This window comes from Tachyglossus aculeatus, chromosome 5, assembly GCF_015852505.1.
Source record: "Tachyglossus aculeatus isolate mTacAcu1 chromosome 5, mTacAcu1.pri, whole genome shotgun sequence".
Lineage (NCBI taxonomy): Eukaryota > Metazoa > Chordata > Mammalia > Monotremata > Tachyglossidae > Tachyglossus > Tachyglossus aculeatus.
Window position 1 is genome coordinate 15,906,727 of NC_052070.1, and position 26,549 is coordinate 15,933,275.

At 42.6% G+C, this 26,549-nt stretch overlaps 1 protein-coding gene across 1 annotated transcript in view; it reads right to left on the reverse strand.

The window, feature by feature from the left end:
• L3MBTL4 (L3MBTL histone methyl-lysine binding protein 4) overlaps positions 1–25,961 on the reverse strand; it is a 412,230-nt gene extending 386,269 nt beyond the window's left edge. Inside the window, exons 1-3 of the mRNA XM_038747457.1 lie at positions 25,880–25,961; positions 23,439–23,535; positions 11,231–11,285 (exon numbers count right to left, since the gene is read on the reverse strand). Coding sequence (XP_038603385.1) covers positions 11,231–11,285; positions 23,439–23,507 — 124 coding nt within the window. The 5' untranslated portion in view covers positions 23,508–23,535; positions 25,880–25,961. The remainder of the gene's footprint in view (positions 1–11,230; positions 11,286–23,438; positions 23,536–25,879) is intronic.
• Between the last annotated feature and the right edge of the window lie 588 nt (positions 25,962–26,549).

The following is a 26,549-nucleotide window of genomic DNA, read 5'->3' on the forward strand; positions in this document are numbered from 1 at the left end:
TGCCCTAAATCACTGTTGGACTTCTTTCAGGAGAGTTTATTGTTCAGAGTTGACAAGGCACCTCGAAGTGTGGTTATAGTTCTCCAGTCTAAACCTCCCTGCCCCAATCCTCCCCAATCCCACTTGGCCTCCAGTGGTGTAAAATGCGGATAAATCATTATCTGAGAATTGCTCCTCCCTTCTCCCCACTGTAAAGGGTTGCAGTGTTCTTGCACCTTGCCCCCTCCTATTGTTCTTGGCTACTTTCCTACTACAACCCAGCATGCTTGCTTCAGTCCTCAAAGACCAACATACTCACTATAGCTCCAGCTTGTCTATTTCGACTCCAACCCCTCGCCCATGACCTGAATCTGGCCTGGACCTTCCTCTCCATTCATATCCAACAGATGATCACTGTCCCCATCTTCAAAGCCTTACTGAAAACACATCTCCTCTAAGAAACCTTCCACAACCAAGCCCTCATTTCCCCTCCTCCTCTCCCTTCTGCATCATCCTTGCACTTAGATCTGTACCCTTTACCAAACCATCAATCAACCCATTGTATTTTTTGAGCACTTGCTATGTGCAGAGCGCTGAACTAAGCGCTTGGGAGAGTACAGTATAACAATATCACAGACACAGTTCTTGACCACAGTGCACTTATAGACTAGAGGGGGGAAGAGAGACATTAATATATATATATGTATATATACATATATATATACTATATATATATATAGTTGCTGATTATATACTATCAGCAACTGTACTATCAGTACAGCAGCAGTACTATCAGTACAGTTGCTGATTATATATTATATATATATATATATATATATATATATATATATATATAAATTATGGATATGTACATAAGTCCTGCGGGGCTGGTAGAGGGGTTAATAGTAATAATGATGGCATTTATTAAGCACTTACTATGTGCAAAGCACTGTTCTAAGCACTGGGGAGGTTACAAGGTGATCAGGTTGTCCCACGGGGGGCTCACAGTCTTCATCCCCATTTTACATATGATGTAACTGAGGCACAGAGAAGTTAAATGACTTGCCCAAAGTCACACAGCTGACAATTGGCAGAGCCGGGATTTGAACCCATGACTTCTGACTCCAAAGCCCGTGCTCTTTTCCACTGAGCCACACTGCCTCTCATGAATAAAGAATAAAGAAGGATGATGAATAAAGAAAGCAAGTCAGGATGACGCTGAAGGGAGTGGAAGAAAAAAAAAAGAGGCCTTAGTCAAGAAGTCCCCTTGGACGAGATCTGCCTTCAATACGGGTTTGAGGCAGGGGAGAGTTATTGTATGTCAGTTCTGAGGAGTGCGGGCATTCCAGGACAAATGTAGGATGTGGGCAAGGGTTCGGCAGCTAGAGATGAAACTGAGGTACAGTGAGAAGGTTGGCATTAGAAAAGAAAAGTGTGCAGACTGGATTGTAGTAGGAAAGTAGAGAGGTGAGGTAGGAGGGGGCAAGGTGATAATGTGCTTTAAAGTAGATGGGAGGAATTTTTGTTTGATGTGGATTAGAATGGGCAACCACTGGAGGTTCTTGAGGAGGGGAAAAATGGTCTGAACATTTTTGTAGGAAAATGATCCGGGCAGCAGAGTGAAGTATGAACTGGAGTGGGGAGAGCCAGGAGGCAGGGAGGTCCACAGGAGGCCGACACAGTAATCATATCATGGAGGAATAGGATAAGTGCTTGGATTAATGTGATAGCAGTTTGGATATAGAGGAAGGGGTGGATTTTACCAAAATTGTGAAGGTTGAATGGACAGGATTTAATGATAGAGAGAATATGTGGGTTGAAGGAGAGAGGATTCAAGGATAATGCCAAGATTCAGGGCTTGTGAGAGATGAAAGATGGTGGTGCCATCTGCAGGGATGGGAAGGTCAGGGGAAGGACAGGGTTTGGGTGGGAAGATAAGGAATTCTGTTTTGGACAAGTTCAGTTCTAGGCAACAGCAGGACATCTGAGTAGAGATGTCTTAAAGGCAGGAGGAAATGAAATACTGCAGAGAGGGAGAGAGATGATAATAAAAATAATAATAATAATGGCATTTGTTAAGCATCTACTATGTGCAAAGCACTTTTCTAAGCGCCGGAGCATTTGTTAGGTGCTTACTATGTGCCAAACACTGTTCTAAGCGCTGGAGGGATACAAGGTAATCACGTTGTTCCACATGGGACTCACAGTCTTCAACCTCATTTTACAAATGAGGTAACTGAGGCCCAAAGAAGTGAAGTGATTTGCCTAAAATCACACAGCAGACAGTGGCGGAGCTGGGATTAGAACCCATGAACTACGACTCTCAAGCCCGGGCTCTTTCCATTGAGCCATGCTTCTTATTATCAGTGCTGGAGATGAAGTTTTATTCACCCCCCCCCCCCCCACCCCCGCCATGCCATACAGTATTTATTCAATTACATTTATTGAAAGCTTACTATGTGTAAAGCACTTATGTACATAGCCACAGTTTGTTTTATTATCTGTCCCCGCTCTAGATTTTAAGCTCCTTGTAGGCAGAGAACAAGCCTACCAACTCAGTCTTACTGCACACCACTGCACACTCCTAAGCACATAGTATAGTGTGCTGCACATGGTAAGCGTTCAATATATACAATTGATTGATGGATAACCTCACAAGATCTCTTCCACAAAAATGATTTTCACATTCTAAATAGGCGACCGTCTTGAACAAGAGTTTAGATACGTGTCGTATTCATATTCCTGTCCCTTTGCTGGGGCTCAGAACTGCATTCACCTTGAAATGGAGATTGAGATTCTGAATCTCATGTGGTCTAGGATCTGTTTCCCCCACCCACTACTGTCTTCATTCTCATCACAGAGCCCCCTGACTAAAGGAACACTGCACATTCAGGGTTTCCATAATCACCCCTACTTTTTCCTCAGATGCTTTCCACAGAAATTGTTTTCCACACTTATTTGCATCCCAGGGTGATTGCTTGGGAAAGGTTTGAGGAAAATCTATTTGGGAGATTTTCAGTTTTGCAAGGAAAGGAAAACTAATAAGAAACAAGTCAGCTTTAAAGCTTTTAAACTTCAAACAGAGCCGGTCCGTGAGGAACAACTTCTTGCTTGAGTTTTAAGAACACTGCAGAGTCACAAAATTATGAGGTGATGAAAAATTTTTTCTTCTTAAACACTCAATTGCCATCGGTTCCTCATCTAACACATAACTGTTTAAAAACATCTCAAATACTACAACTTACCTGACATTCATTCATTCATTCACTCATATTTACTGAGCGGATACTGTGTGCAGAACACTGTACTAAGCGCTTGGGAAGTACAAGTTGGCAACATATAGAGATGGTCCCTACCCCCATCAACAAGGGTCTAAGTGCCCATAGGGTACAAGGCACTGTGTAAAATGCCATTAACAGAAACTGTTTACTGAGTGTCTATCTCATTCTGCAGACAGCTGTACTGGACCCTGGGGATGACACAGAAAATGGAGAAAGAAGTCCCTGTCCTCAAGGAGCTCAGGAGCTAGGAAGAGTGCTTAGAACAGTGCTTTGCACATAGTAAGCGCTTAATAATGCCATCATTATTATGTAGGAATTATTGTTCAATGGGGGCAGATTTCTGTATTATTCCGAACAAAGTGGGCAGGATATGGGCTACAAGCAGTGGGGGGGGACAAAAGTGAAATCTGTAGATTTCCAGGTGACCCATAGAATTCCTTCTTCTATTTTTTAATGATATTTGTTAAGAATTTACTATCTACCAAGAACTGTACTAAGCCCTGGGGTAGATACAAGTTAATTAGGTTGGACACAGTTCCTGTCCAACATAGGGCTCACAGTTTTAATCCCCGTTTTACAAATTGAGGAACTGAGGCCCGGAGAAGTTAAGTGACTTGCCCAAGGTCACACAGCAGACAAGTGGTAGATCTAGGATTAGAACCCAAGTCCTTATGACTTTCAGGTCCATGCTCTACCCATTAGGCCACCCTGCTGCTTCAGACTATTTACAGTGAAGCAACATGGCTTAGAGGAAAAAGCACAGGACTATAAGCCATGAGACATTCATTCATTCAATCGTATTTTTTGAGCACTTACTGTGTGCAGAGCACTGTACTAAGCGCTTGGGAAGTACACGTTGGCAACATATACAGATGGTCCCTACCCAACACCGGGCTCACAGTCTAGAAAGGGGAGACAGACAACAAAACAAAACACGTGGACAGGTATCAAAGTCGCCAGAACAAATAGAATTAAAGCTATATACACATCATTAACAAAATAAACAGAATAGTAAATATGTACAAGTAAAATGAATAGAGTAATAAAACCGTACAAATATATAAACGTGCCAAATACTGTTTGAAGCCCTGGGGTAGAAACAAGGTAATTGGGTTGTACACAGTCCCTGTCCCACATGGGGCTCACAGTAAGCACTGAACAAGCAGTACAATCACTATTATTGACTTACTAGGCCAGTTGGCAGTTAGCAGCTCTTGCCGACGTCTGGGTGCTATCTAAGCCTATGCCACAACAAATTGGTCTGAAATGCTTCTGCTGAGATGGATTAAATCAACTTGTCTACTGGGACTAGTGCTTAATACAGTGCTCTGCATACAGTTAAGCGCTCAATAAATACAACAATGAATGAATGAATGTATTTCAATACATATGTACTTCTACACAGAAAAATACAGCAAGATGTTTTAAGATCTTTTATAGGTCTTGAAGATCGCCTAGCCTATCTAATTATCTAATGAAATCTTTTAAAAGGTATGTTTTTTCCTAAAACTATTCTTTCATGTATTTGCCTGAAAGTTGACAATTTTTTGGCTGTATGCACGACATATCACGCAGTGTAACATTAAGCAACATAATAATAAAAGCAGAAAAGTACCATGGGATAGTGACTACAGCACAGGTCAGGAGTTCTTATCCTGTCTCCACCACTTCTCTGCTGTGTGACCCTGGGCAAGTGAAATGAAGTGAAATGACTTGCCCAAAGTCACACAGCAGACAAGGGGCAGAGCCAGGAATAAAACCCAGGTCCTTCTGATTCATTCATTCATTCACACACAGAACTGTGTGACTTTGGGCGAGTCACTTCACTTCTCTATGCCTCAGTTACCTCATCTGTAAAATGGGGATTGAGACCATGAGTCCCACGAGGGACAGAGACTATTCCAATCTGATTTGCTTGTATCCACAATAGCTTTTAGTACAGTGCCCTGCACAAAGTCAGTGCTTAATTCCACAGTTGTTATTTTTACCACTAACAACTGTAATGAAATCATTATTATCACTGTATTTGTTGTGCTCATTAAGTGGGTGTTTACTATGTGCCATGTACTCTGCTAAACTCTGGGTAAATACACCATCATCAGACTGGATTTAATCCTTGAATACCAAGGGGCTCACAGTCTATCAATCAACCAACTGTATTTTTTGAGCACTTACTGTGTACAGAGTACTGCAGTATGCACTTAGGAGAGTACAATATAATAGAGTTGGTATGCACGTTCCCCACCTTTGAGTTTATAGTCTAGAGGGGGAGACAAACATTAGTATGAATAAAGAAATTATGGATATGGACATAAGTGCTGTGGGCCTGAAGGGAATGGTGAATAAAGGGAGCAAATCAGAGCAATACAGAATGGAGTGGGAGAAGAGGAAATGGGGGCTCAGTCAAGGAAGGCCTCTTGAAGGAGATGTGCCTTCTAACAGGGATAGAGACAGAACGGGTATTTATTTAATTCTATTCTACAGATTAGGAAATTGAGGCACAGAGAAGTTAAGCACCTTGCTCAAAATTAGACAGCAGGCAAGTGACAGGGAGGGATTATAACTCACCTCTCCCGACATCAAGGCCTGTGTTCTTTTTACTAGGCCATTCTGCAGAAGTTTATATTCTTATTCATTAATGAATCCAACCTTCACAGGCTTCCCCTAGGGCTATGGAGTCAGGCACCACCATGGGAAAGGCGACTCAGATTGACAGGGCAAGTACTAGCCAAAGCCAAAACTTCATGGGGAGAGCAACGGCCATCACAGCCCCCGTGGATCATCATCATCAATCGTATTTATTGAGTGCTTACTGTGTGCAGAGCACTGTACTAAGCGCTTGGGAAGTACAAACTGGCAACATATAGAGACAGTCCCTACCTAAAAGTGGGCTCACAGTCTAAAAGGATATAGGCTGGAGGCAGGGCCTGGTAGCCCACGACACCGAAGTTCAGAGTGAAGATCTGGATCTGTTCCAGCCGCTGCTGTTGTGCCTGCTTTCAACTGGGACTGCGATTCGAGCAAGGAGGAGCCCAGCAAGGAAGGGCAAGAAAGGAAATTGGGGCCGCTTCCCACACCACCGCAACCACCATTTCTGCCACAGCCGAGGCCAGTTGCTAGAACCTGGGAAGGTGCATGTGTGCTGTGCGTGTCCTCTTTCCATTTCTAGGCACAAGGGCAGACCAGATCCGATGCCCGTTGTTGGGTAGGGACCGTCTCTATATGTTGCCAACTTGTACTTCCCAAGCGCTTAGTACAGTGCTCTGCACACAGTAAGTGCTCAATAAATATAATTGAATGAATGAATACATCATCATCATCATCATCATCATCAATCGTATTTATTGAGCGCTTACTATGTGCAGAGCACTGTACTAAGCGCTTGGGAAGTACAAATTGGCAACATATAGAGACAGTCCCTACCCAACAGTGGGCTCACAGTCTAAAAGGGGGAGAAAGAGAACAAAACCAAACATACTAACAAAATAAAATAAATAGAATAGATATGTACAAATAAAATAGAGTAAAAAAATATGTACAAACATATATACATATATAATACATGCATGCATGCGTGCGCACACACACACACAAATTTAAGGGGGAAATCAGGAAATGGTAATCACTTATTTAATTTCATAAAGAAGCTGAATAGCCTAAAGCACGAAGAAAGCCTGAAGCAAGCATGAAAGAGTAGAGGCCTGGGAGTCACACGGCCGTGGGTTCTAATTCCAGCTTTGCCACTTGCCTGCTGTGTGGCCTTGGGCAAGTGACTTAACTTCTCTGGGCCTCAGTTTCTTCATCTATAACTTGGAAATCCAATTACGGTCTCCCTCCTATTTAGATGTGTGCCCCGCATAAATCAATCAATCAATCGTATTTATTGAGCGCTTACTGTGTGCAGAGCACTGTACTAAGCGCTTGGGAAGTGCAAGTTGGCAACATGTAGAGACAGTCCCTACCCAACAGTGGGCTCACAGTCTAAAAGGGGGAGACAGAGAACAAAAACAAACATACTAACAAAATAAAATAAATTGAATAGATATTCACAAATAAAATAAATAAATAAATAGAGTAATAAATATGTACAAACATATATACATATATACAGGTGCTGTGGGGAAGGGAAGGAGGTAAGATGGGGGGGATGGAGAGGGGGACGAGAGGGAGAGGAAGGAAGGGGCTCAGTTTGGGAAGGCCTCCTGGAGGAGGTGAGCTCTCAGTAGGGCCTTGAAGGGAGGAAGAGAGCTAGCTTGGCAGATGGGCAGAGGGAGGGCATTCCAGGCCTGGGGGATGACGTGGGCTGGGGGTCGATGGCAGGACGGGCGAGAACGAGGCCTAACGGGGAGGAGATTAGCGGCAGAGAAGCGGAGGGTGCAGGGTGGGCTGGAGAAGGAGAGAAGGGAGGTGAGGTAGGAGGGAGCGAGGTGATGGACAGCCTTGAAGCCCAGGGTGAGGAGTTTCGGCCTGATGTGCAGATTGATTGGTAGCCATTGGAGATTTTTGAGGAGGGGAGTAACGTGCCCAGAGCGTTTTTGGACAAAGACAATCCGGGCAGCAGCATGAAGTACGGATTGAAGTGGGGAGAGACACGAGGATGGGAGATCAGAGAGAAGGCTGATACAGTAGTCCAGACGGGATAGGATGAGAGCTTGAACGAGCAGGGTAGTGGTATGGATGGAGAGGAAAGGGCGGATCTTGGCAATGTTGCGAAGCTGAGACCGGCAGGTTTTGGTGACGGCTTGGATGTGAGGGGTGAATGAGAGAGCGGAGTCGAGGATGACACCAAGGTTGCGGGCTTGTGACACGGGAAGGATGGTAGTGCTGTCAACAGAGATGGGAAAGTCAGGGAAAGGGCAGGGTTTGGGAGGGAAGACAAGGAGTTCAGTCTTGGACATGTTCTGTGCCCAACTTGATTATCTTTTATCTTTTATCTACTCCAGTCCTCAGTACAGTGCTTGGCACACAGTCAGACCTTAACAAATAACACAACTGTTACTGATTATTATTATTCTTGGTTGATACATTTTAGCCAGAAAGACCTCGAGATTTGCCAGAAAACTGAAAAAAAAAATCATTTGGCAGAACTATCATTTTTTCCAAGTTCAGTTTGGATGTAGAAAGACCAAAAACATCACAACGCAAAATGCAATGTTAGAATTATCATTTGGGACCAAAATATTTATCAATTTAAGTATTTTGGTGTGCATTGAAAAATGGTGTTCATTAATCTCAGGAAAAGAAACTAACCAAGTTGGAATCATTTTGGGATTCTTTTCTGGACCCTACAGATATCTCTAGGTAGGAGAGTGAAGAGACTGCTCATTAAATCAATGAAGGATTTTTTTTGACTGACATTTTTCAAGAAAATAGTGCATGATCAAGAAAGTCAAGTGGTTTTGTATGTTTTCTCTGGGGAGAGCACCACCATGAAGAAAACTCAGTCCGACAACACAGGGAGGAAAGCAGACAAAATTTGGTACCACAGGAAATTGGCAAGGCAGAAAATATCGGTGGTTTCAATAGAAGTAACTCACGTTTCCTTTTCTCCCACTCCCTTCCGAGTTGCCATGATTTGGTCCCTTTATTCACCCATCTCCTTCCATCCCCATAGCTCTTATGTACATATCTGTAATTTAATTATTTATATTAATGTCTGACTCCCCAACTCTATACTGTTAGCTTGTTGTGGGCAGGGAATGTTATATTGTTATATTGTAATCTCCCAAGTGCTTAGTACAGTGCTCTGCACACAGTAGGAGCTCAATAAATATGAGTGATGGACTGACTGACATGAACATGAACAGTGCCTGGCACATACCAAGTGCTTAACAAATACCAAAAAATAAAAATAATAAGGAAATTTCACCATCTGACACAATCAATTAAAGTACTTGGCTTTTCCCAGGAAAATATTCTAGAGTGGCAGCAAAAGACAACTATTATAATGAAATGAACTAGAGCTAAAAGGAAATAACATCATATGCAAATCACAATTTACTTCTGATGAGGAAAAGCTAGCATAAAAATTAACTTGCTATGGCTAGGCACATCCAAATTTGCCTAAGAATCTCCAGTGTTTCATGAGTAGAATGCACTTTACTAGACCTAAATGTCAAGATCCATAATTACTAAAATTACTGCACCCTACTTTGCTTCTCAGCAAAGCACCAAGAGTTCTGTAAAACACATACACTCAGAGCAGTAACTGTTGGTTTAGAGAAAACACAGTTTCTTTCACTGGAAAAATCTTTTGATGAATATAACAAAGCTACTGTGTTATGGTGTCATGAGGAAATAACATGAAAAGCACCAAGTGTTAATCAATGGCACTTAATGAGTGATTACTGTGTGCTGAGCACTGTACTAAGCACTTGGGAGAGTACAATACAACAGAATTGGTAGACATGTTCCCTCCCAATCACAAGCTTTTTCCTGTGACTCACAGTTAAACTCATTTTGAAGGTTGTCCTTTCCCTATCTTTAGCTATGTCAATCATCTTTTTAAAATGTAGCAAACTAGAATCAAGCATTTTCCCAGATTTGCCGTAAATGAGAAACAGTGTGTCCTAGTGGAAAGAGCATGGGGCTGGGAATCAGAAGACTAGGGTACTAATCCTACCTCCACCACTTGTCTGCCATTTGACCTTGAAGAAGTTACTTCACTTCTCTGTGCTTCAGTTATCTCATCTGTAAAATGGGCACTAAAACTGTGAGGAGAGTGGTGGTCTGGTATATACAGAGGGGAGGGAGTTCCAGGCCAGTGGGAGGATGTGGGAAAGGAGTTGGTGGTGAGATCACACGGCATATTTTGAATCCACTGTTTTAGTTTTTCAAATGAATTCAATTTATTAAGGGCTCTTTTAGTTACTCCTAAAATTATGTTTCAGATGCAATTAAGTTTGCATATTACGGATATAATACCGCCAAGATAGTATTTTAACTCATCACCATCAATCTTATTTATTGAGCGCTTACTGTGTGCAGAGCACTGTACTAAGCGCTTGGGAAGTACAAGTTGACAACATATAGAGACAGTCCCTACCCAACAGTGGGCTGACAGTCTAAAAGACTCATGATTCTTTTCAATTTTTTGGCTACTTTTATTAGACAAAGATGGCTTGATTGCTACTTAAACCATTGGTGGGGTTACTGCTTGCACTGTAGAATTTTTGCACAAGGTGAAAATAAATACCTGCTACCGTGTTGCATTAGAGTATAATACAAAACATACTTTTAATGGTATTTGTTAAGCACTTACTATGTGCCATGCAGTGTCCTATGCCCTGGGGTAGATTCAAGGCAATCAGGTTGGAATAGTCCATATCCCACATGGGGCTCACATTCTTAATCCCCATTTTACAGATGAGATAACTGAGGAACAGAAAAGCTAGGTGACTTGCCCAAGGTCACACAGCAGACAAGTGGTGAAGCCAGGTTTAAAACCCAAGTCCTTGGAATTCCAACACCACGCTCTTTCCATTAGTCCACACTTCCTGCATAAATAATACTCATTTATATTAATATCTGTCTCCCCCTGAGACTGTAAGCTCTCTGCGGGCAGGGAACATGCCTATCAACTCCAATGAACTGTACTCATCTAACCACTTAGTTCAGTGCTCTGCACATAGTAAACACTCACTACATAAACAATACATACACAATAAATACTGATTAATTGATTGGCATGACGTGTTATTATCTTTACCTTGAAATGTCAAAAGAATAAAAAATATTACCATAACGCTTTTAAATAAGCAAAAAAGAATTTGTTTGTTGAACCATTTCCTTGTGCGCATGTACCCGAATCTTGGCCACTGATTGCAAAAAAAAAAATCCCATAAACTAGATTTCCTACAGAAATGTTATGAATTGGTAGAATTAAATAAAATTTAGAAGGATTTTGCTAGTTTTAAAGAATATCAATCATTATTTTAATAATAATAATAATGAATTATAATCAGAATTACTGTCACAGGAAGAAGCCACATTATCCATCTGCTTCTTTTCTTCTTCACTTTGCACCTATAAGACAGAAAACTTCCAGTTAACGTAGTGTTTCTCGATAATTATTACCAAAAAAACCCACTAAATTTTATCTGTGCAAGAATAATGTTTGTGGGCAGCACTTTGTTTGTGGGAACATTCTATTCAACAGGTCAGTTAATACAACCGCTTGATACAGTTTCCTGATATGAATTCCAATGATTTACATGGCTTCTGGATCTTTGGTCTTGCTAATTCCCTCTCCCCCGCAGCTAATGCATTCTTTCTGCCAATTCATAAAATGCACTGGTCAGTCAATTGTATTTATTGAGTGCTTATTTTGTGCAGAGCACTGTACTAAGTGCTTGGGAAAGTACAACAGAGTTGGTAGACACATTCCCTTCCCACCACAATCCAAATTGCCTATCAATTTAAATTTATTTGTAATGCACATCTCAGCTACACAGAAAAACTGAAGATATTTGGTCAGGGAGGAATCCAGGGGTGATGCTGGATGGATGGCTTTAAAAGCCCTGTAATGGAATCATCCACACAAAATATCTTTGGCTTCCTTTTGATCCCCTCCTGCCGTGTGGACCAATATCACAAAAGATAAAAGCACAGCTCTAATTTGAGTCTCTCACCTCCCTTGCTACTACAAATCATCATGTACCACAGAAACCTGAGAGGAGAAAAAATGGCAAAAAAAGATAAAAGGAGAAAGAATGGGCAATAATGCACTAGCCTTGTGCCCAAAAGGAGTCTGGTTTTAATCCAATCCTAATGGGTTCCCTGGGAATTAATGAACTGCTGTAAATCCCAAAGGGGTGTTTTCTATCCCCAGTCCATGGCCTCTTCCCGCCTAAAGACTTTAACTCAGAACACCACCCAGATCTGTGAACGAAAAGCCTCCTGCAGCACATCTGAAACTGGGACAAAACTGGCACTGGGGAGCTGATGAACTCATGCTTTAATGGATTCCCAACTTCCCCATGTTAGCAAATCATTTTTGGCAGCGTTGAACAATCCCCTAGAGAAAGGTATCATCCAGTCTCATTGTCGCAAAGATAGTAACATATGAATAACATGTCAAGGTCCTGCTGAGAGCTCACCTCCTCCAGGAGGCCTTCTCAGACTGAGCCCCTTCCTTCCTCTCCCCCTCGTCTCCCTCTCCATCCCCCCCATCTTACCTCCTTCCCTTCCCCACAGCACCTGTATATATGTATATATATTTGTACATATTTATTACTCTATTTATTTATTTATTTTACTTGTACACATCTATCCTATTTATTTTATTTTGTTAGTATGTTTGGTTTTGTTCTCTGTCTCCCCCTTTTAGACTGTGAGCCCACTGTTGGGTAGGGACTGTCTCTATATGTAGCCAATTTGTACTTCCCAAGCGCTTAGTACAGTGCTCTGCACATAGTAAGCGCTCAATAAATACGATTGATTGATTGATTGATTGATTGATGTCAGATTGACGTTTCTCCACTCGACAGTCAAGTTCTGTCGGACAAGGAAATAATACGCTTCATGCAATAACAATAATAATAATAATGACATTTGTTAAGCATTTACTATGTACCAAATACAGTTCTAGCACTGGGGTAAATTCAAGTTAATCGTGTTGGACACAGTCCCTGTCCCACATGAAGCTCAGTCTTAATACCCATTTTACAGGAGGGATAACTGAGGCACAGAGAAGTGAAGCGACTTGCCCAAGGTTTCACAGCAGACAAATGGCGGAGTCGGGATTAGGACCCAGATCTTTCTAATTCCCAGGCCTGTGCTCCATCTGCTAAGCCAAGCAGCTTTTCACTTTGATTCCTCCAACCTTGGAAACATTTATTGCCTCTGTCTTCATTCCGCTCATTCTTTCTCTCAGTAGCGGAATTTAGTAGCTACCCCAAAAATGTTTCAGCCCATTCTAATTTGTTCATTGTATTCCAGACCACTCTGTCATGCTACTCTGATCTGCTTATCCCCGGTAGTGGATAAGTGTGAAAGCTGAATGACGAAATGATTAATGATTTAAAAGGTCTGCACAACATGAACCGTACTGCAAATAACTGGAAGAAATTTTAAAAAAAAAACTTAAGGGGAGAAAAAATGGTCCCAGTAGTTTTTATCCTTACCTGTGAACGGTCAAGAGAGTAGGGTGGAATATGTTAGTTTTTGAAACTGGAGAACGAAATGCAGAATATCTCTCTGCATAAATAAATCCTACTAGAAAAGGTGAATAAAATTTGCATAATGTAGTCCCAAGCAAAGGATTTTAGAGAAACATAAATTCTTGCCATGGAGCATAAAAATGTCCATCCACTGACTAACAATTTAGTTGTTCTAAAAAGGGGACTGATAGGTGGGAAAATATGCCAAGGATCCTAAGGTTCCATTTCCCCAGCTGCACAGAATAAATCTCGTTCCACAGAGCTGCTTCATCTTTTTTTCCCTATCTAATCAACAGCTCCATTTCCTAAAATCCACGAAAAGGAGCAAAATAAAGATATTCAGCAGATTATGAGCCACTTGAGGGACTGGGACCATCTAATTCATATCCAGATATTCTTTCCAGGATTTAGTTACAGTGCTTTGCACACAGTAAGCATTTAACACTATGACTACCACTTCTACTACTATTACTGCTTTGCACACAATAAGAGCTCAATAAATACGACTGAATTAATATTACTATTGAATTGTTTGTGGCAACTCCATGCCACCATCTTGGCACTGACAGAAAATTTTCCCTTCGCTTTACGCCCCTGATAACCAGGACCATCCCCCAGGACTTGAGAATTTTATTGGTGCGACTTCTCTTTCCAACTTCCCTGACATCACTGCCCCATAGGGTGTTGCACATTGGCCTCATGAACTGTGGAAAACACTGAAAGCCAATTTAATAAATCTATTAACATAAATGGTAACCCAAAGCTGACCCCATGTTTTTGATACACCTTCCTCTTTCCCCTCAGCTCCCAGACAAAGTAGGTCACTGAGAATTGGTGGAGACTCGAAATGCAGAAAAGCATTTAACCCTTCAGTCACCATGCTTGGAAATTAAAGAGCTCATCCTTGCTGCTCTGTCTGTTCGCCTGAATCTTGCGAAGGAAAAGCATGATGGAAAAGGCAACACTAAAAACACTTGAGCCCCAAACTGAGAAACATGTATTCACCCTTCCTTTTGTGTCACTTGTGCACTTGGATCTATACCCTTTAAGCACTTAAAGCACTTCCTCTTCCCCTCCTCCCCTTCTCCATCCCCCACATCTTACCTCCTTCCCTTCCCCACAGCACCTGAATATATGTAAATATGTTTGTACATACTTTTTACTCTATTTATGTATTTATTTATTTTACTTGTACATATCTATTCTATTTATTTTATTTTGTTAGTATGTTTGGTTTTGTTCTCTGTCTCCCCCTTTTAGACTGTGAGCTCACTGTTGGGTAGGGACTGTCTCTATATGTTCCCAACTTGTACTTCCCAAGCACTTTGTACAGTGCTCTGCACACAGTAAGCGCTCAATAAATATGATTGATATTCTCCTTAACCACCAGCAGTTAAGTACATGCTACTATAACCCAATTTGCTTGTCTCCATCCCAGCGCTTAGTACAGTGCCTGGCACATAGTAAGCACTTAACAAACACCATAATTATTATTATCATCAATCATCAATTGTATTTATTGAGGACTTCCTGTGTGCAGAGCACTGTTGTAAGCTCCTGAGGGAGTACAATGCAACAGTTTCATAGTGCACTCTGCACACAGTATGCGCTTAATATATATGATTGAATGAGTTGGTAGACCCACCCAGCCTCTCTGAAATTTATTTTAATGTCTGTCTCCCCCTATAGATTGGAAACTCCTTGTAGGCAGGGAACAGTCCTCTAGACTGGAAGCTCATTGTCCGACAGAGGATTACTCTGCACACAGTAAATGCTCAATAACTTCAATTCATTCATTCATTCGTATTCATTGAGTGCTTACTGTATGCACAGCACTGTACTAAGCACTTGGGAAGTACAAGTCGGCAACATATAGAGATGTTCCCTACCCAACAACGGGCTCAACTGATTGATGGGAACAGGTCTACCAACTTTAGGTGACTTTACTCGCCCAAATGTCAAATACAGTACTGGGCACACAGGTGAGCACTCAAAAAAAAAAAAAACAAATGACAGATGGATAAGGGAGATTTCCCTATGTATTTATTAACATTTAGGCAAAATGTTAAGAAGAGATGTATTCCCTAACCCTTCCCTTGCCTTCTGTCTAGCAGAACCGCTGCGTTTATTTTTTGTAATTGTTGGTGTGTTTAAATGTCCTTGTGTTCCTAGGCATCCTTCCATTTGTAGATCTAAGGTGAATGGGATTGTAGGCTGAGAGTTGGGTTTTATGTGTTATTCATTCTGGTATGTAGTGACTTCAAATGCATGTGATTTTACTAGGCCTCTGAACTACAATGCTAATAGGGAATTAAAGAGTTCTAATTGGACAAAGCATCTATCCTGATGGATGAGGTTGCAATGTCAATAGAAATGTTTGTGTTTTTTTAATGGCATTTATTAAGTGCTTACTATGTACAAAGCATTGTTCTAAGCGCTGGGGAGGTTACAAGGTGATCAGGTTGTCCCACAGGGGGCTCACAGTCTTAATCCCCATTTTACAGATGGGGTAGGTGAGGCCCAGAGAAGTTGAGTGACTTGTCCAAAGTTACACAGCTGACAAGCGGTGGAGCTGGGATTTGAACCCATGACCTCTGACTCCAAATCTCGGGCTCTTTTCCAGTGAGCCACGCTGCTTCTTTCAAATGGCCACATGTGTTGTTTTGTCTCTCCCCACTTCAATCCATACTTCATGCTGCTGCCCGGATTGTCTTTATGCAGAAACTCTCTGGGCATGTTACTCCCCTCCTCAAAAATCTCCAGTGGCTACCAATCAATCTGCGCATCAGGCAGAAACTCCTCACCCTGGGCTTCAAGGCTGTCCATCACCTCGCCCCCTCCTACCTCACCTCCCTTCTGTCCTTCTCCAGCCCAGCCCGCACCCTCCGCTCCTCTGCCACTAATCTCCTCACTGTACCTCGTTCGTGCCTGTCCCGCCATCGACCCCCGGCCCCCGTCCTCCCCCGGGCCCGGAATGCCCCCAATCCCTCTGCCCATCCGCCAAGCTAGCTCTCTTCCTCCCTTCAAGGCCCTACTGAGAGCTCACCTCCTCCAGGAGGCCTTCCCAGACTGAGTCCCTTCCTTCCTCTCCCCCTCGTCTCCCTCTCCATCCCCCCATCTTACCTCCTTCCCTTCCCCACAGCACCTGTATATATGTTTGTACATGTTTATTACTCTATTTATTTTACTTGTACATATCTATTCTATTTATTTTATTTTGTTAGTATGTTTGGTTTTGTTCTCTGTCTCCCCCTTCTAGATTGTGAGCCCACTGTTGGGTAGGGACTGTCTCTATATGTTGCCAACTTGTACTTCCCAAGTGCTTAGTACAGTGCTCTGCACATAGTAAGCGCTCAATAAATATGATTGATTGATTGATTGGATAAGGTTTACCATTAATAAGGTATCTTTAATTGTAAAAAACAACTCTCTCTTTTTCTTCGTGTGTGTGTGTCTGTGTAACGTACACAGTCACATACATATATACACATACTCTCTACATTATATAGGTCATATCTATTATCATGCAGCGTGGCTCAGTGGCAAGAGCCTGGGCTTGGGAGTCAGAGGACATGGGTTCTAATCCCGGCTCTGCCACTTGTCTGTTGTGTGACTTTGGGCAAGTCACTTAACTTCTCTGTGCCTCAGTTCCCTTATCTGTAAAGTGGGAATTAAGACTGTGAGCCCCACGTGGGAAATCCTTGATTACCTTGTATCCCGCCCCAGCGCTCAGAACAGTGCTTGGCACATAGTAAGCACTTAACAAATACCAACATTATTATTATTATTATTATTATTATTATTATTATTATTATTATTATGTAGAGAACAACTGCCTGAATTAGGTTATGTGCACATAAGTGCTGAGTAAATACTTTCCAAGGACAGTGATGAGGTAGCAATGTGGTCTAGATGAAGTCAATTCAGAAGTCTCTTAAGAATATGAAAAAATATTTTACAAAGGAACAAATATACTTCAGAATATCAGTATTATTTTTGTATTTCAAGGTACATAATCAATGTCCAAAACACCACCTTCTCCACTCAACCCTCTTGATCTCCTGTCCCTCCACTGATCTCATCCCACTAACCCACAGCCAGTCAGCCTGTCATTCACTCAAATTTATTGAGTGCTTACTGTGTGCAGAGCACTTGTGTACTGGGAGAGTACAATATAACAAAATCACAGAAAACATTCCCTGCTTGCAATGAGCTTATAGGCCTGAATCACCTCCAAGATACACTTCTTCTGATCCCGTGCTTGAACTCTGGAGCACTCCTGGTAGAAATTCAGACACCTGGATGATGTTATCCATCACAACTTCATCCTCACCTGTTTTAATTTTGCCCTCTCCTCCACCTGGCAGCTTTATTACTCCATTCTTATTTACTCCAAATCCACCTCTGCAGCAATCAAAAACTACTCACCATTGGCTTTATAACAATTAATCACCACACCCCCTCCTACCTCACCTTACTACTCCCCTACCACAACTCAGCCTGCACACTTCAATCCTCTAATACTAACCTTCTCGCTGTACCTTGAGCTCATCTATCTCATCACCGACCTCTCGCCCACATCCTACCTCTTGCCTGGAGCCCCCTTCTTCATCATATTAGACAGTAACTGCTCTCCCCAACTTCAAAGCCTTATTGAAGGCACATCTCCTCCAAAAAGCCTTCCATGACTAAGCCCTCCTCTCCCATCTCCCGCCTTACCTCCTTCCCTTCCCCACAACACATGTATATATGTATATATGTTTGTACGCATTTATTACTCTATTTATTTAACTTGTACATATTTATTCTATTTATTTTATTCTGTTAATATGGTTTGTTTTGTTCTCTGTCTCCCCCTTCTAGACTGTGAGCCCACTGTTGGGTAGGGACCGTCTCTATATGCTGCCAACTTGTACTTCCCAAGCGCTTAGTACAGTGCTCTGCACACAGTAAGTGCTCAATAAATACGATTGAAATGAATCTCCCACTCCGTTCTGTGTCACCCTGACTTGCTCCCTTCATTCATCCTCCCTCCCACTCCCACAATACATATGCATATACTTCTCTGTACCTAAGTTACATCATCTGTAAAATGGGAATTGAGGCTGTGTGCCCCACATGGGACTGGGACTGCATCCAACCCGATTTGCTTGTATCCACCCCAGGTCTTAGTAGAGTGCCTGGCACCTAGCAAGCGCTTAACAAGTACCATATTATTATTATATCCGCAATTTATTCCTTTATTTATATTAATGTCTTTCTTCCCCTCTAGACTGTGAGCTCATATTGGGCAGGGAATGTGTCTGTTGTTGTATTGCACTCTCCCAAGTGCTTAGTACAGTGCTCTGCACACGGTAAGTGCTCAATAAATACAATTAAATTGAATGAAAAACTCCATGCTCATTCAGATGTTTAACACCCTGTCCATAATAATAATGTTGGTATTTCTTAAGCGCTTACTATGTACCAAGCACTGTTCTAAGCACTGGGGTAGATACAAGGTAATCAGGTTGTCCCACGTGGGGCTCACAGTCTTCATCCCCATTTTACAGATGAGGAAACTGAGGCCCAGAGAAGTTAAGTGACTTGCCCAAGGTCAGACAATTGACAAGTGGCGGAGGCTGGATTAGAACCCATGACCTCTGACTCCCAAGCCTGTGCTGTTTCCACTAAGCCACGCAGCTTCTACCATCTGCTCCCTACCCCATATCTTCCTCCTAATGACCTGGCCATGTACTTTATGGATTAAGGAGTAATCAATCAAAGGTATTTATTGAGCACTTACTGTGTGCAAAGCACTGTACTAAGAGCTTGGGAATATACAAAGGAACAGAGATGGTAGACACATTCCCTCTCCACATATAGTTTACAGCCTAGCCTGGGAATCTCATTATTTATTTTTCGAGTGAGCTTTTTATTTTCAGAGTCAAAACCAGACCTTGAGAGTGTCTAAACGGTAACACTCAATGTTTCTAAATGCTCTATCTTGCCTAGTTACCATTCATTGGGATAGGACGACATCTCTTTCATTTTCTAGTCAGATATGAGAACCATAACTTAAAATATGGAAATACACCATTTCTCCAAATAATTACTAAATTCTGATCTCCCAACCTCCTGTCTCTCCCCACTTCAGTCTATACTTCATGCTGCTGCCCGGATCATCTTTATGCAGAAACGCTCTGGGCATGTTACTCCCCTCCTCAAAAATCTCCAGTGGCTGCCTGTCAACCTAAAAATCAAGCAAAAACTCCCCACTCTCGGCTTCAAGGCTGTCCATCACCTCGCCCCTTTCTACCTCACCTCCCTTCTCTCCTACAGCCCAGCCCACACTCTCTGCTCTTCTGCCACTAGCCTCCTCACTGTACCTCGTTCTCACCTGTCCCGCCGCCAACCCCCAGCCCACGTCCTTCCCCTGGCCTGGAATGCCCTTTCTCCATACATCCACCAAGCTAGCTCTCTTCCTCCCTTCAAAGCCCTACTGAGAGCTCACCTCTTCCAAGAGGCCTTCCCAGACTGATCCCCCTTTTTCCTCTCCTCCTTCCCATCCCCCCCAGCCCTACCTCCTTCCCCTCCCCATAGCACTTGTACATATGTTTGTACAGATTTATTATTCTACTTATTTTACTTGTACATATCTACTATTTATTTTGTTAATGCTGTGCCTATAACTATAATTCTGTTTGTTATGACAACTTGACACCTGTCCACATGTTTTGTTTTGTTGTCTGTCTCCCCCTTCTAGACTGTGAGCCCGTTGTTGAGTAGGGACCATCTCTATATGTTGTCAACTTGTACTTCCCAGGTGCTTAGTACAGTGCTCTGCACACAGTAAGTGCTCAATAAATACGGTTGAATGAATGAATGAATAAATTCAAATGAAATTGCACCTTGTCTCCCAGAGTGAATGCATTCCTAGATGTGTGCCTGTTCAGTGGACAAAACTGTTAAATTCAACTAATGAGAATGGATGAAACTCCTGGCAACAAATCAAACTCCACAATTTAACTTGGGACATATTCTTGAGGACGTTCCTTTCGACATCAATGGGGCTCTACACTCTGTCTTCCTGACGCAACGGAAGTGGGCTGGAGCGTCACCAGGTAATGCAGCTGTGGCAGCAGCAGCCACCATCACTACCCACCACCTGCCTCTGGCCTGAAACGCCCTCCCTTTTCATATTCATTCATTCATTCAATCGTATTTTTTGAGTGCTTACTGTGTGCAGAGGACTGGACTAAGTGCTTGGGAAGTACAAGTCGGCAACATATAGAGACGGTCCCTACCCAACAAAAGGCTCACAGTCTAGAAGGGGGAGACAGACAACAAAACAAAACACGTGGAGAGGTGTCAAGTCGTCAGAACAAATAGAATTAAAGCTAAATGCACATCATTAACAAAATAAATAGAATAGGAAATATCTACAAGTAAAATGAATAGAGTAATAAATCTGTACAAACATATATACAGGTGCTGTGGGGAGGGGAAGGAGGTAGGGTTGTGGGGGTGGGGAGGAGGAGAAGAAAAAGGGGGCTCAGTCTGGGAAGGCCTCGTTGGAGGAAGTGAGCTCTCAGTAGGGCTTTGAAGGGAGGAAGAGAGCTAGCTTGGCGGATGTGGGGAGGGAGGGCATTCCAGGCCAGGGGGTGGACGTGGGCCGGGGGTCGACGGTGGGACAGGTGAGAACGAGGCACAGTGAGGAGGTTAGCGGCAGAGGAGTGGAGGGTGCGGGCTGGGCTGGAGAAGGAGAGAAGGGAGGTGAGGCAGGAGGGGACGAGGTGATGGACAGCCTTGAAGCCAAGAGTGAGGAGTTTTTGCTTGATGCGTAGATTGACTGGTAGCCACTGGAGATTTTGGAGGAGAGGAGTAACATACCCAGAGCGTTTCTGCACAAAGACGATCCGGGCAGCAGCGTGAAGTATAGGCTGAAGTGGGGAGAGACAGGAGGATATATCCAACAGACAATGACTCTCCGCTCCTTTAAATCCTTACGGAAGGCCCATCTCCTCCAAGAGGCCTTCCCTGACTAAGCCCTCCTTTCCTATTCTCATTCATTCAATCGTATTTATTGAGAGCTTACTGTTTGCAGCCGATCCTGGAGAAGCCGGCAGGAGCCCCGGGGAGAGTTCTCTTTTCTTTGTGAAGGACAGGGTGCCCTGGAATGGGTTCACCCCGAGAGAGGGGCTTGCGCCTTGGAAAGCATCTTCTCCCACTCCCTTCTGCATTGTCCTGACCTGCTCCTTTTATTCATCCCCGTTTCCAGCCTCAAAGCCCTATGTCCATATCTGTAATTCACTTATTTATATTAATGTCTGTCTCCCCCTCTAGACTGTAAACTCATTGTGAGCTGGGAGTATGTCCGTTATATTGTACTCTCCCAAGCGCTTAGTACAGTGCTCTGCACACAGTAAGTGCTTAATAAGTGCCCTCCTCCCCTTCCCATAGCCCCAACTTGTTCTCTTTGCTCTACCACCATCCCCGCCCCACAACACTTGTGAATATTCATTCATTCAATCACATTTATTGAGCGCTTACTGTGTGCACAGCACTGTACTAAGCGCTTGGGAAGCAACAAATTGGCAACATATAGAGACGGTCCCTACCCAACAACAGGCTCACAGTCTAGAAGGGGGAGACAGACAACAAAACAAAACAAAACACGTGGACAGGTGTCAAGTCGTCAGAACAAATAGAAATAAAGCTAGATCATTAACAAAATAGAAGAGTAAATATGTACAAGTAAAATAGAGTAATAAATCTGTACAAACATATATACAGGTGCTGTGGGGAGGGGAAGGAGGCAGGGCCTGGGGGATGGGGAGGAGGAAAGGAAAAAGGGGGCTCAGTCTGGGAAGGCATCTTGGAGGAGGTGAGCTCTCAGTAGGGCTTTGAAGGGAGGAAGAGAGCTACAGATTTATAATTATAATTCTATTCATTTTTATTAATATGTATGTATCCATAGTTCTATTTATTTATAATGATGCTACTGATGCCTCTTAACTTGCTTTGATGTCTGTCTTCCCCGTTCTAGACTGTGAGCCCACTGTGGGCAGGGATTGTCTCTGTTGCTGAACTGTACTTTCCAAGCACGTATTACAGGGCTCTGCACACAGTAAGCACTCAATAAATGACTGAATGAATGAATGAATAAATACAACTGACAGTAATTCTATTTATTCTGACATTTTTGATACCTGTCTACATGTTTCATTTTGTTGTCCATCTCCCCCTTCTAGACTGCAAGCCCTTTTTTGGGTAGGGACCGTCTCTATATGTTGCTGACTTGTACTTCCCAAGCACTTAGTACAGTGCTCTGCACACAATAAGCGCTCAATAAATATGAATGAATGAATGAATGAATTCATTAATTAATTAATTAATGACTGGTTGACGTAGCAGGACCCCAAGCAGCTCAGACAGCTAGCAGGAAAATCGGGAATGCTGCCCAACGATCTCATATGTAATCCCATTTTACAGATGAGGTAACTGAAGTCAATGAAAGCCAAGTGATTTGCCCAAGGTCATTCAGCAGTCTTCTACACTGTGAGCCCGTTGTTGGGTAGGGATCGTCTCTACATGTTGCCAACTTGTACTTCCCAAGTGCGTAGTACTGTGCTCTACACACAGTAAGCACTCAGTAAATATGACTGAATGAATGAACTAATTCAGCAGGCTAGCGGCAGAGCTGGGATTAGAACCGAGGTGATCTGACTCGCAGGCCCACGCTCTTTCCACTAGGCCACAGTTGAAACGGACTTTTTAAACCAAAATACTTTTCATTGACCTCTAAAGCATTTAGTACTTGGCTTGCTTTCAGAAAATGCCACCTGTGGAGGTGCTTAGTCTACCAGCATTTAAATTGTGCTGGGGATTCTACATCGCCAGGTTCAAAATCCCACGTGTTGCCAAGTCAGACAGTGAGAAACACATGGGTGAATATTCCACAGCATGCTGCAATTGCACTCTCAACATCAGCCAGGAGCAGGAGTGTACACTAAGAGACCAGAAGCTGACAACTCACCAAATAGTCATCTTGCTTCTGTTCTTTTGAATTCACACTCAACCTTCTCTTTCTGGTCAGCTGTCTCATCCTTCCGGGTTCCTTGTCACCAGGTTTTCTACAAAACAATGTCAAATACAAGAGCTTTGGATTATTTTCTGCACTTTCTTTATATTTTAGGACATGTAGAGGTTATAAACTGCCTGGCATATAGACCAAATAAAAACTACATAATGAATTCCACCATTGTTAACACTGAAATAACAGAATGTGCTACATTATCCTCTCCTGGTTCTCCTCCTCTCTCTGGCCCCTCCTTCTCAATTTCTTTCACTGGATCCTCCTCTGCCTCCCACTCTTTATCTCTGGGTGTCCCTCAAGCCTCAGTTCTAGGACCCCTTCTATTCCCCATCTACACCTATTCTCTTGTAGAACTCATTCGCTCCCACAGCTTCAACTACATCTCTTAAGCAGATGATCCCATATCTACAACGCCATCACAGCCTTCTCTCCTCTGCAGTCACGCATTTCCTACTGCCCTCAGGACATCTCTACTTAGATGTTCCACCAACACCGCAGAGTTAACATGTCCAAAACAGAACTCCTCATCTTTCCAGCCAAACCCCGTCCACTCCCTGACATTCCTATAGCCGTAGACCAAACTGGAATCGTCCCTGACACACAAGGCCATAACCTTGGCATTATCCTTGACTCACCTCACTCACTCAACCCTTACATTCAATCTGTCACCAAATCCTGTCAGTTTTGCCTTCACAACATCCAAACTACTACCAGGCTAATCTAATCACTTCTAGAAAGGTAGCGTGGCTCAGTGGAAAGAACATGGGCTTTGGAGTCAGAGGTCATGGGTTAAAATCCCAGCTTAACCAATTGTCAGCTATGTGACTTTGGGCAAGTCACTTAACTTCTCTGTGCCTCAGTTCCCTCATCTGTAAAATGGGGATTAAGACTGCGAGCCCCCTATAGGACAACCTGATCACCTTGTAACCTCCCCGGCACTTAGAACAGTGCGTTGCACATAGTAAGCACTTAATAAATGCCATCGTTATTATTACTCACTTTTACCCTGCCTTGATTAAAGCATCAAGCTCCTATTTCACCTTCCCATTTCCTGTCTCTCTCTCAATACATACATTACTCTGCTGCCAGATCACTTTTCTTAAAAAACAAAACCTTTCAATACAGTTCTCCCCACTCCTCAAAAACCTCCAGTGGTTGCCTACTCATCTCCTACTCTACTCATCTTTTACACTGTGAACTCTTTGTTGGGTAGGGACCGTCTCTATATGTTGCCAACTTGTACTTCCAAGTGCTTAGTACAGTGCTCTGCACACAGTAAGCGCTCAATACAATTGAATGAATGAATGAATCTCTGTAACAAATGGAAAAGCTTTACCATCAGCTTTAAGGCACTCAATCAGCTCTCCTCCTCCTGCCATACCTTGCTGCTCTCCCACTAATAATAATAATAATAATGGCATTTATTAAGCGCTTAATATGTGCAAGGCACTGTTCTAAGTACTGGGGAGGTTACAAGGTGATCAGATTGTCCCACGGCAGGCTCTCAGTCTTAATCCCCATTTTACAGATGTAGTTACACTACGCTGCAACCCAGCCTACACAGTTCGCTCCTTTAAAATCAATCTATGCATTGTCCCTGGATCCTATCTTTCCCACCACCAACCCCTGGCCTATGTCCACCCTTTGGCTTAGATCTCCCTCCCTCCCCCTTCATACCTGACAGATTGCCATTCCCAAGTCCTCCTCAAATCACCTCTTCTCCAAGAAGCCTTCCCTGACTAAGCACTCATTACCCACTTCCTGCATCAACTACGCATTCAGATCTGTACCTCTTAAGCGCTTGATATTCACTCCACCCACAGCCACTCAACACATATGTTCACAGCCTTATGTACATACTTACAGATCCATTTCCTCTATAAGTATTTCATTTTAACGTATGTTCCCCCTCCAAAATGCAACCTCTGTTAGCAGAGATCTACCAACTCAAACTGAACTTTCCCAAGAGCTTAGTACAGCACTCTGCACACAGTAAACACTCAATAAATACCACTGAACAAGTGATCGATCGATAAGTATATGAGGTGGATTCTTTACCACAAAGCAGCTTAAAAGTGGAAATGGCATTATTTATTATGTTACTGTCTATGAAGTCATTTCTGCTTTCTTTCTTGGGCACTTGTGAGTACTGAGAAGATAACATCGCTAATTCATAATCCATTTCAGAACATCAGAAAGTGCAATGCTTAACACTCAAGTGATATTTTGATCAATGTGACAGCATTTGAGGAGTAAACCTATATTAAAAAGCTTGCTTAGCTATTATGATTATAAAAGCATTTCCAAAATTTTTTTTGTTGCTTTCAGCAAATGTATATCTCATTTCTCTTCAATGAAATTTTCATTCCATCTATACTCACATTTCCTTATGGACCAAAGCTGCCAAAGGAAAGCAATCTTCTTTGTAATAGTCTTTGTCATGAGAGGTATATCACAGCAGTCTGTAACAGAGCAAACATGAAAAGGTACATTAATAATGCTAGGAGCAACAATGTTCTTAGTGCACTTATAAACAGTGGCAGGCACTTGCTTTGAAGAGGGAGTCAAGAATAATGGTGTCTTAGAAGATCTTAGCTGCTTTGAAGAACTGATTACCAACCCCTTCCTGGACATCATTAAAGCCAAAAAGTGAAAGTGACAAAGTACATCTTCTATTCAGAGACACACAGAAGTTACCATTCTTTTTAGTGAGTTAGAAATCCATCTACAAATCAATTTTTTCTTTGTACATGAGATTTATGCTAAAGCATTACCACAGTGGATTGAACCTACACCATAAAGATCATTTCCTTTCTCCGTTTTCAACAGGGAAGAGGTACCATTCTAAGTCACCAAAACTTGCTTCTATCAGGAGCTATTTATACCTTTAAGAGATGCTCCCATTTAACGGAATTTGATACAATAACATTTATATTAATATGTATTTTTCCTATTCTTCTAGACTGTAATCTAGTTGAGGGAGGGAATGTGGCTACCAACTCTGTTATACTGTACTCTCCCAAATGCTCACTACAGTGGCCTGTGCACAGA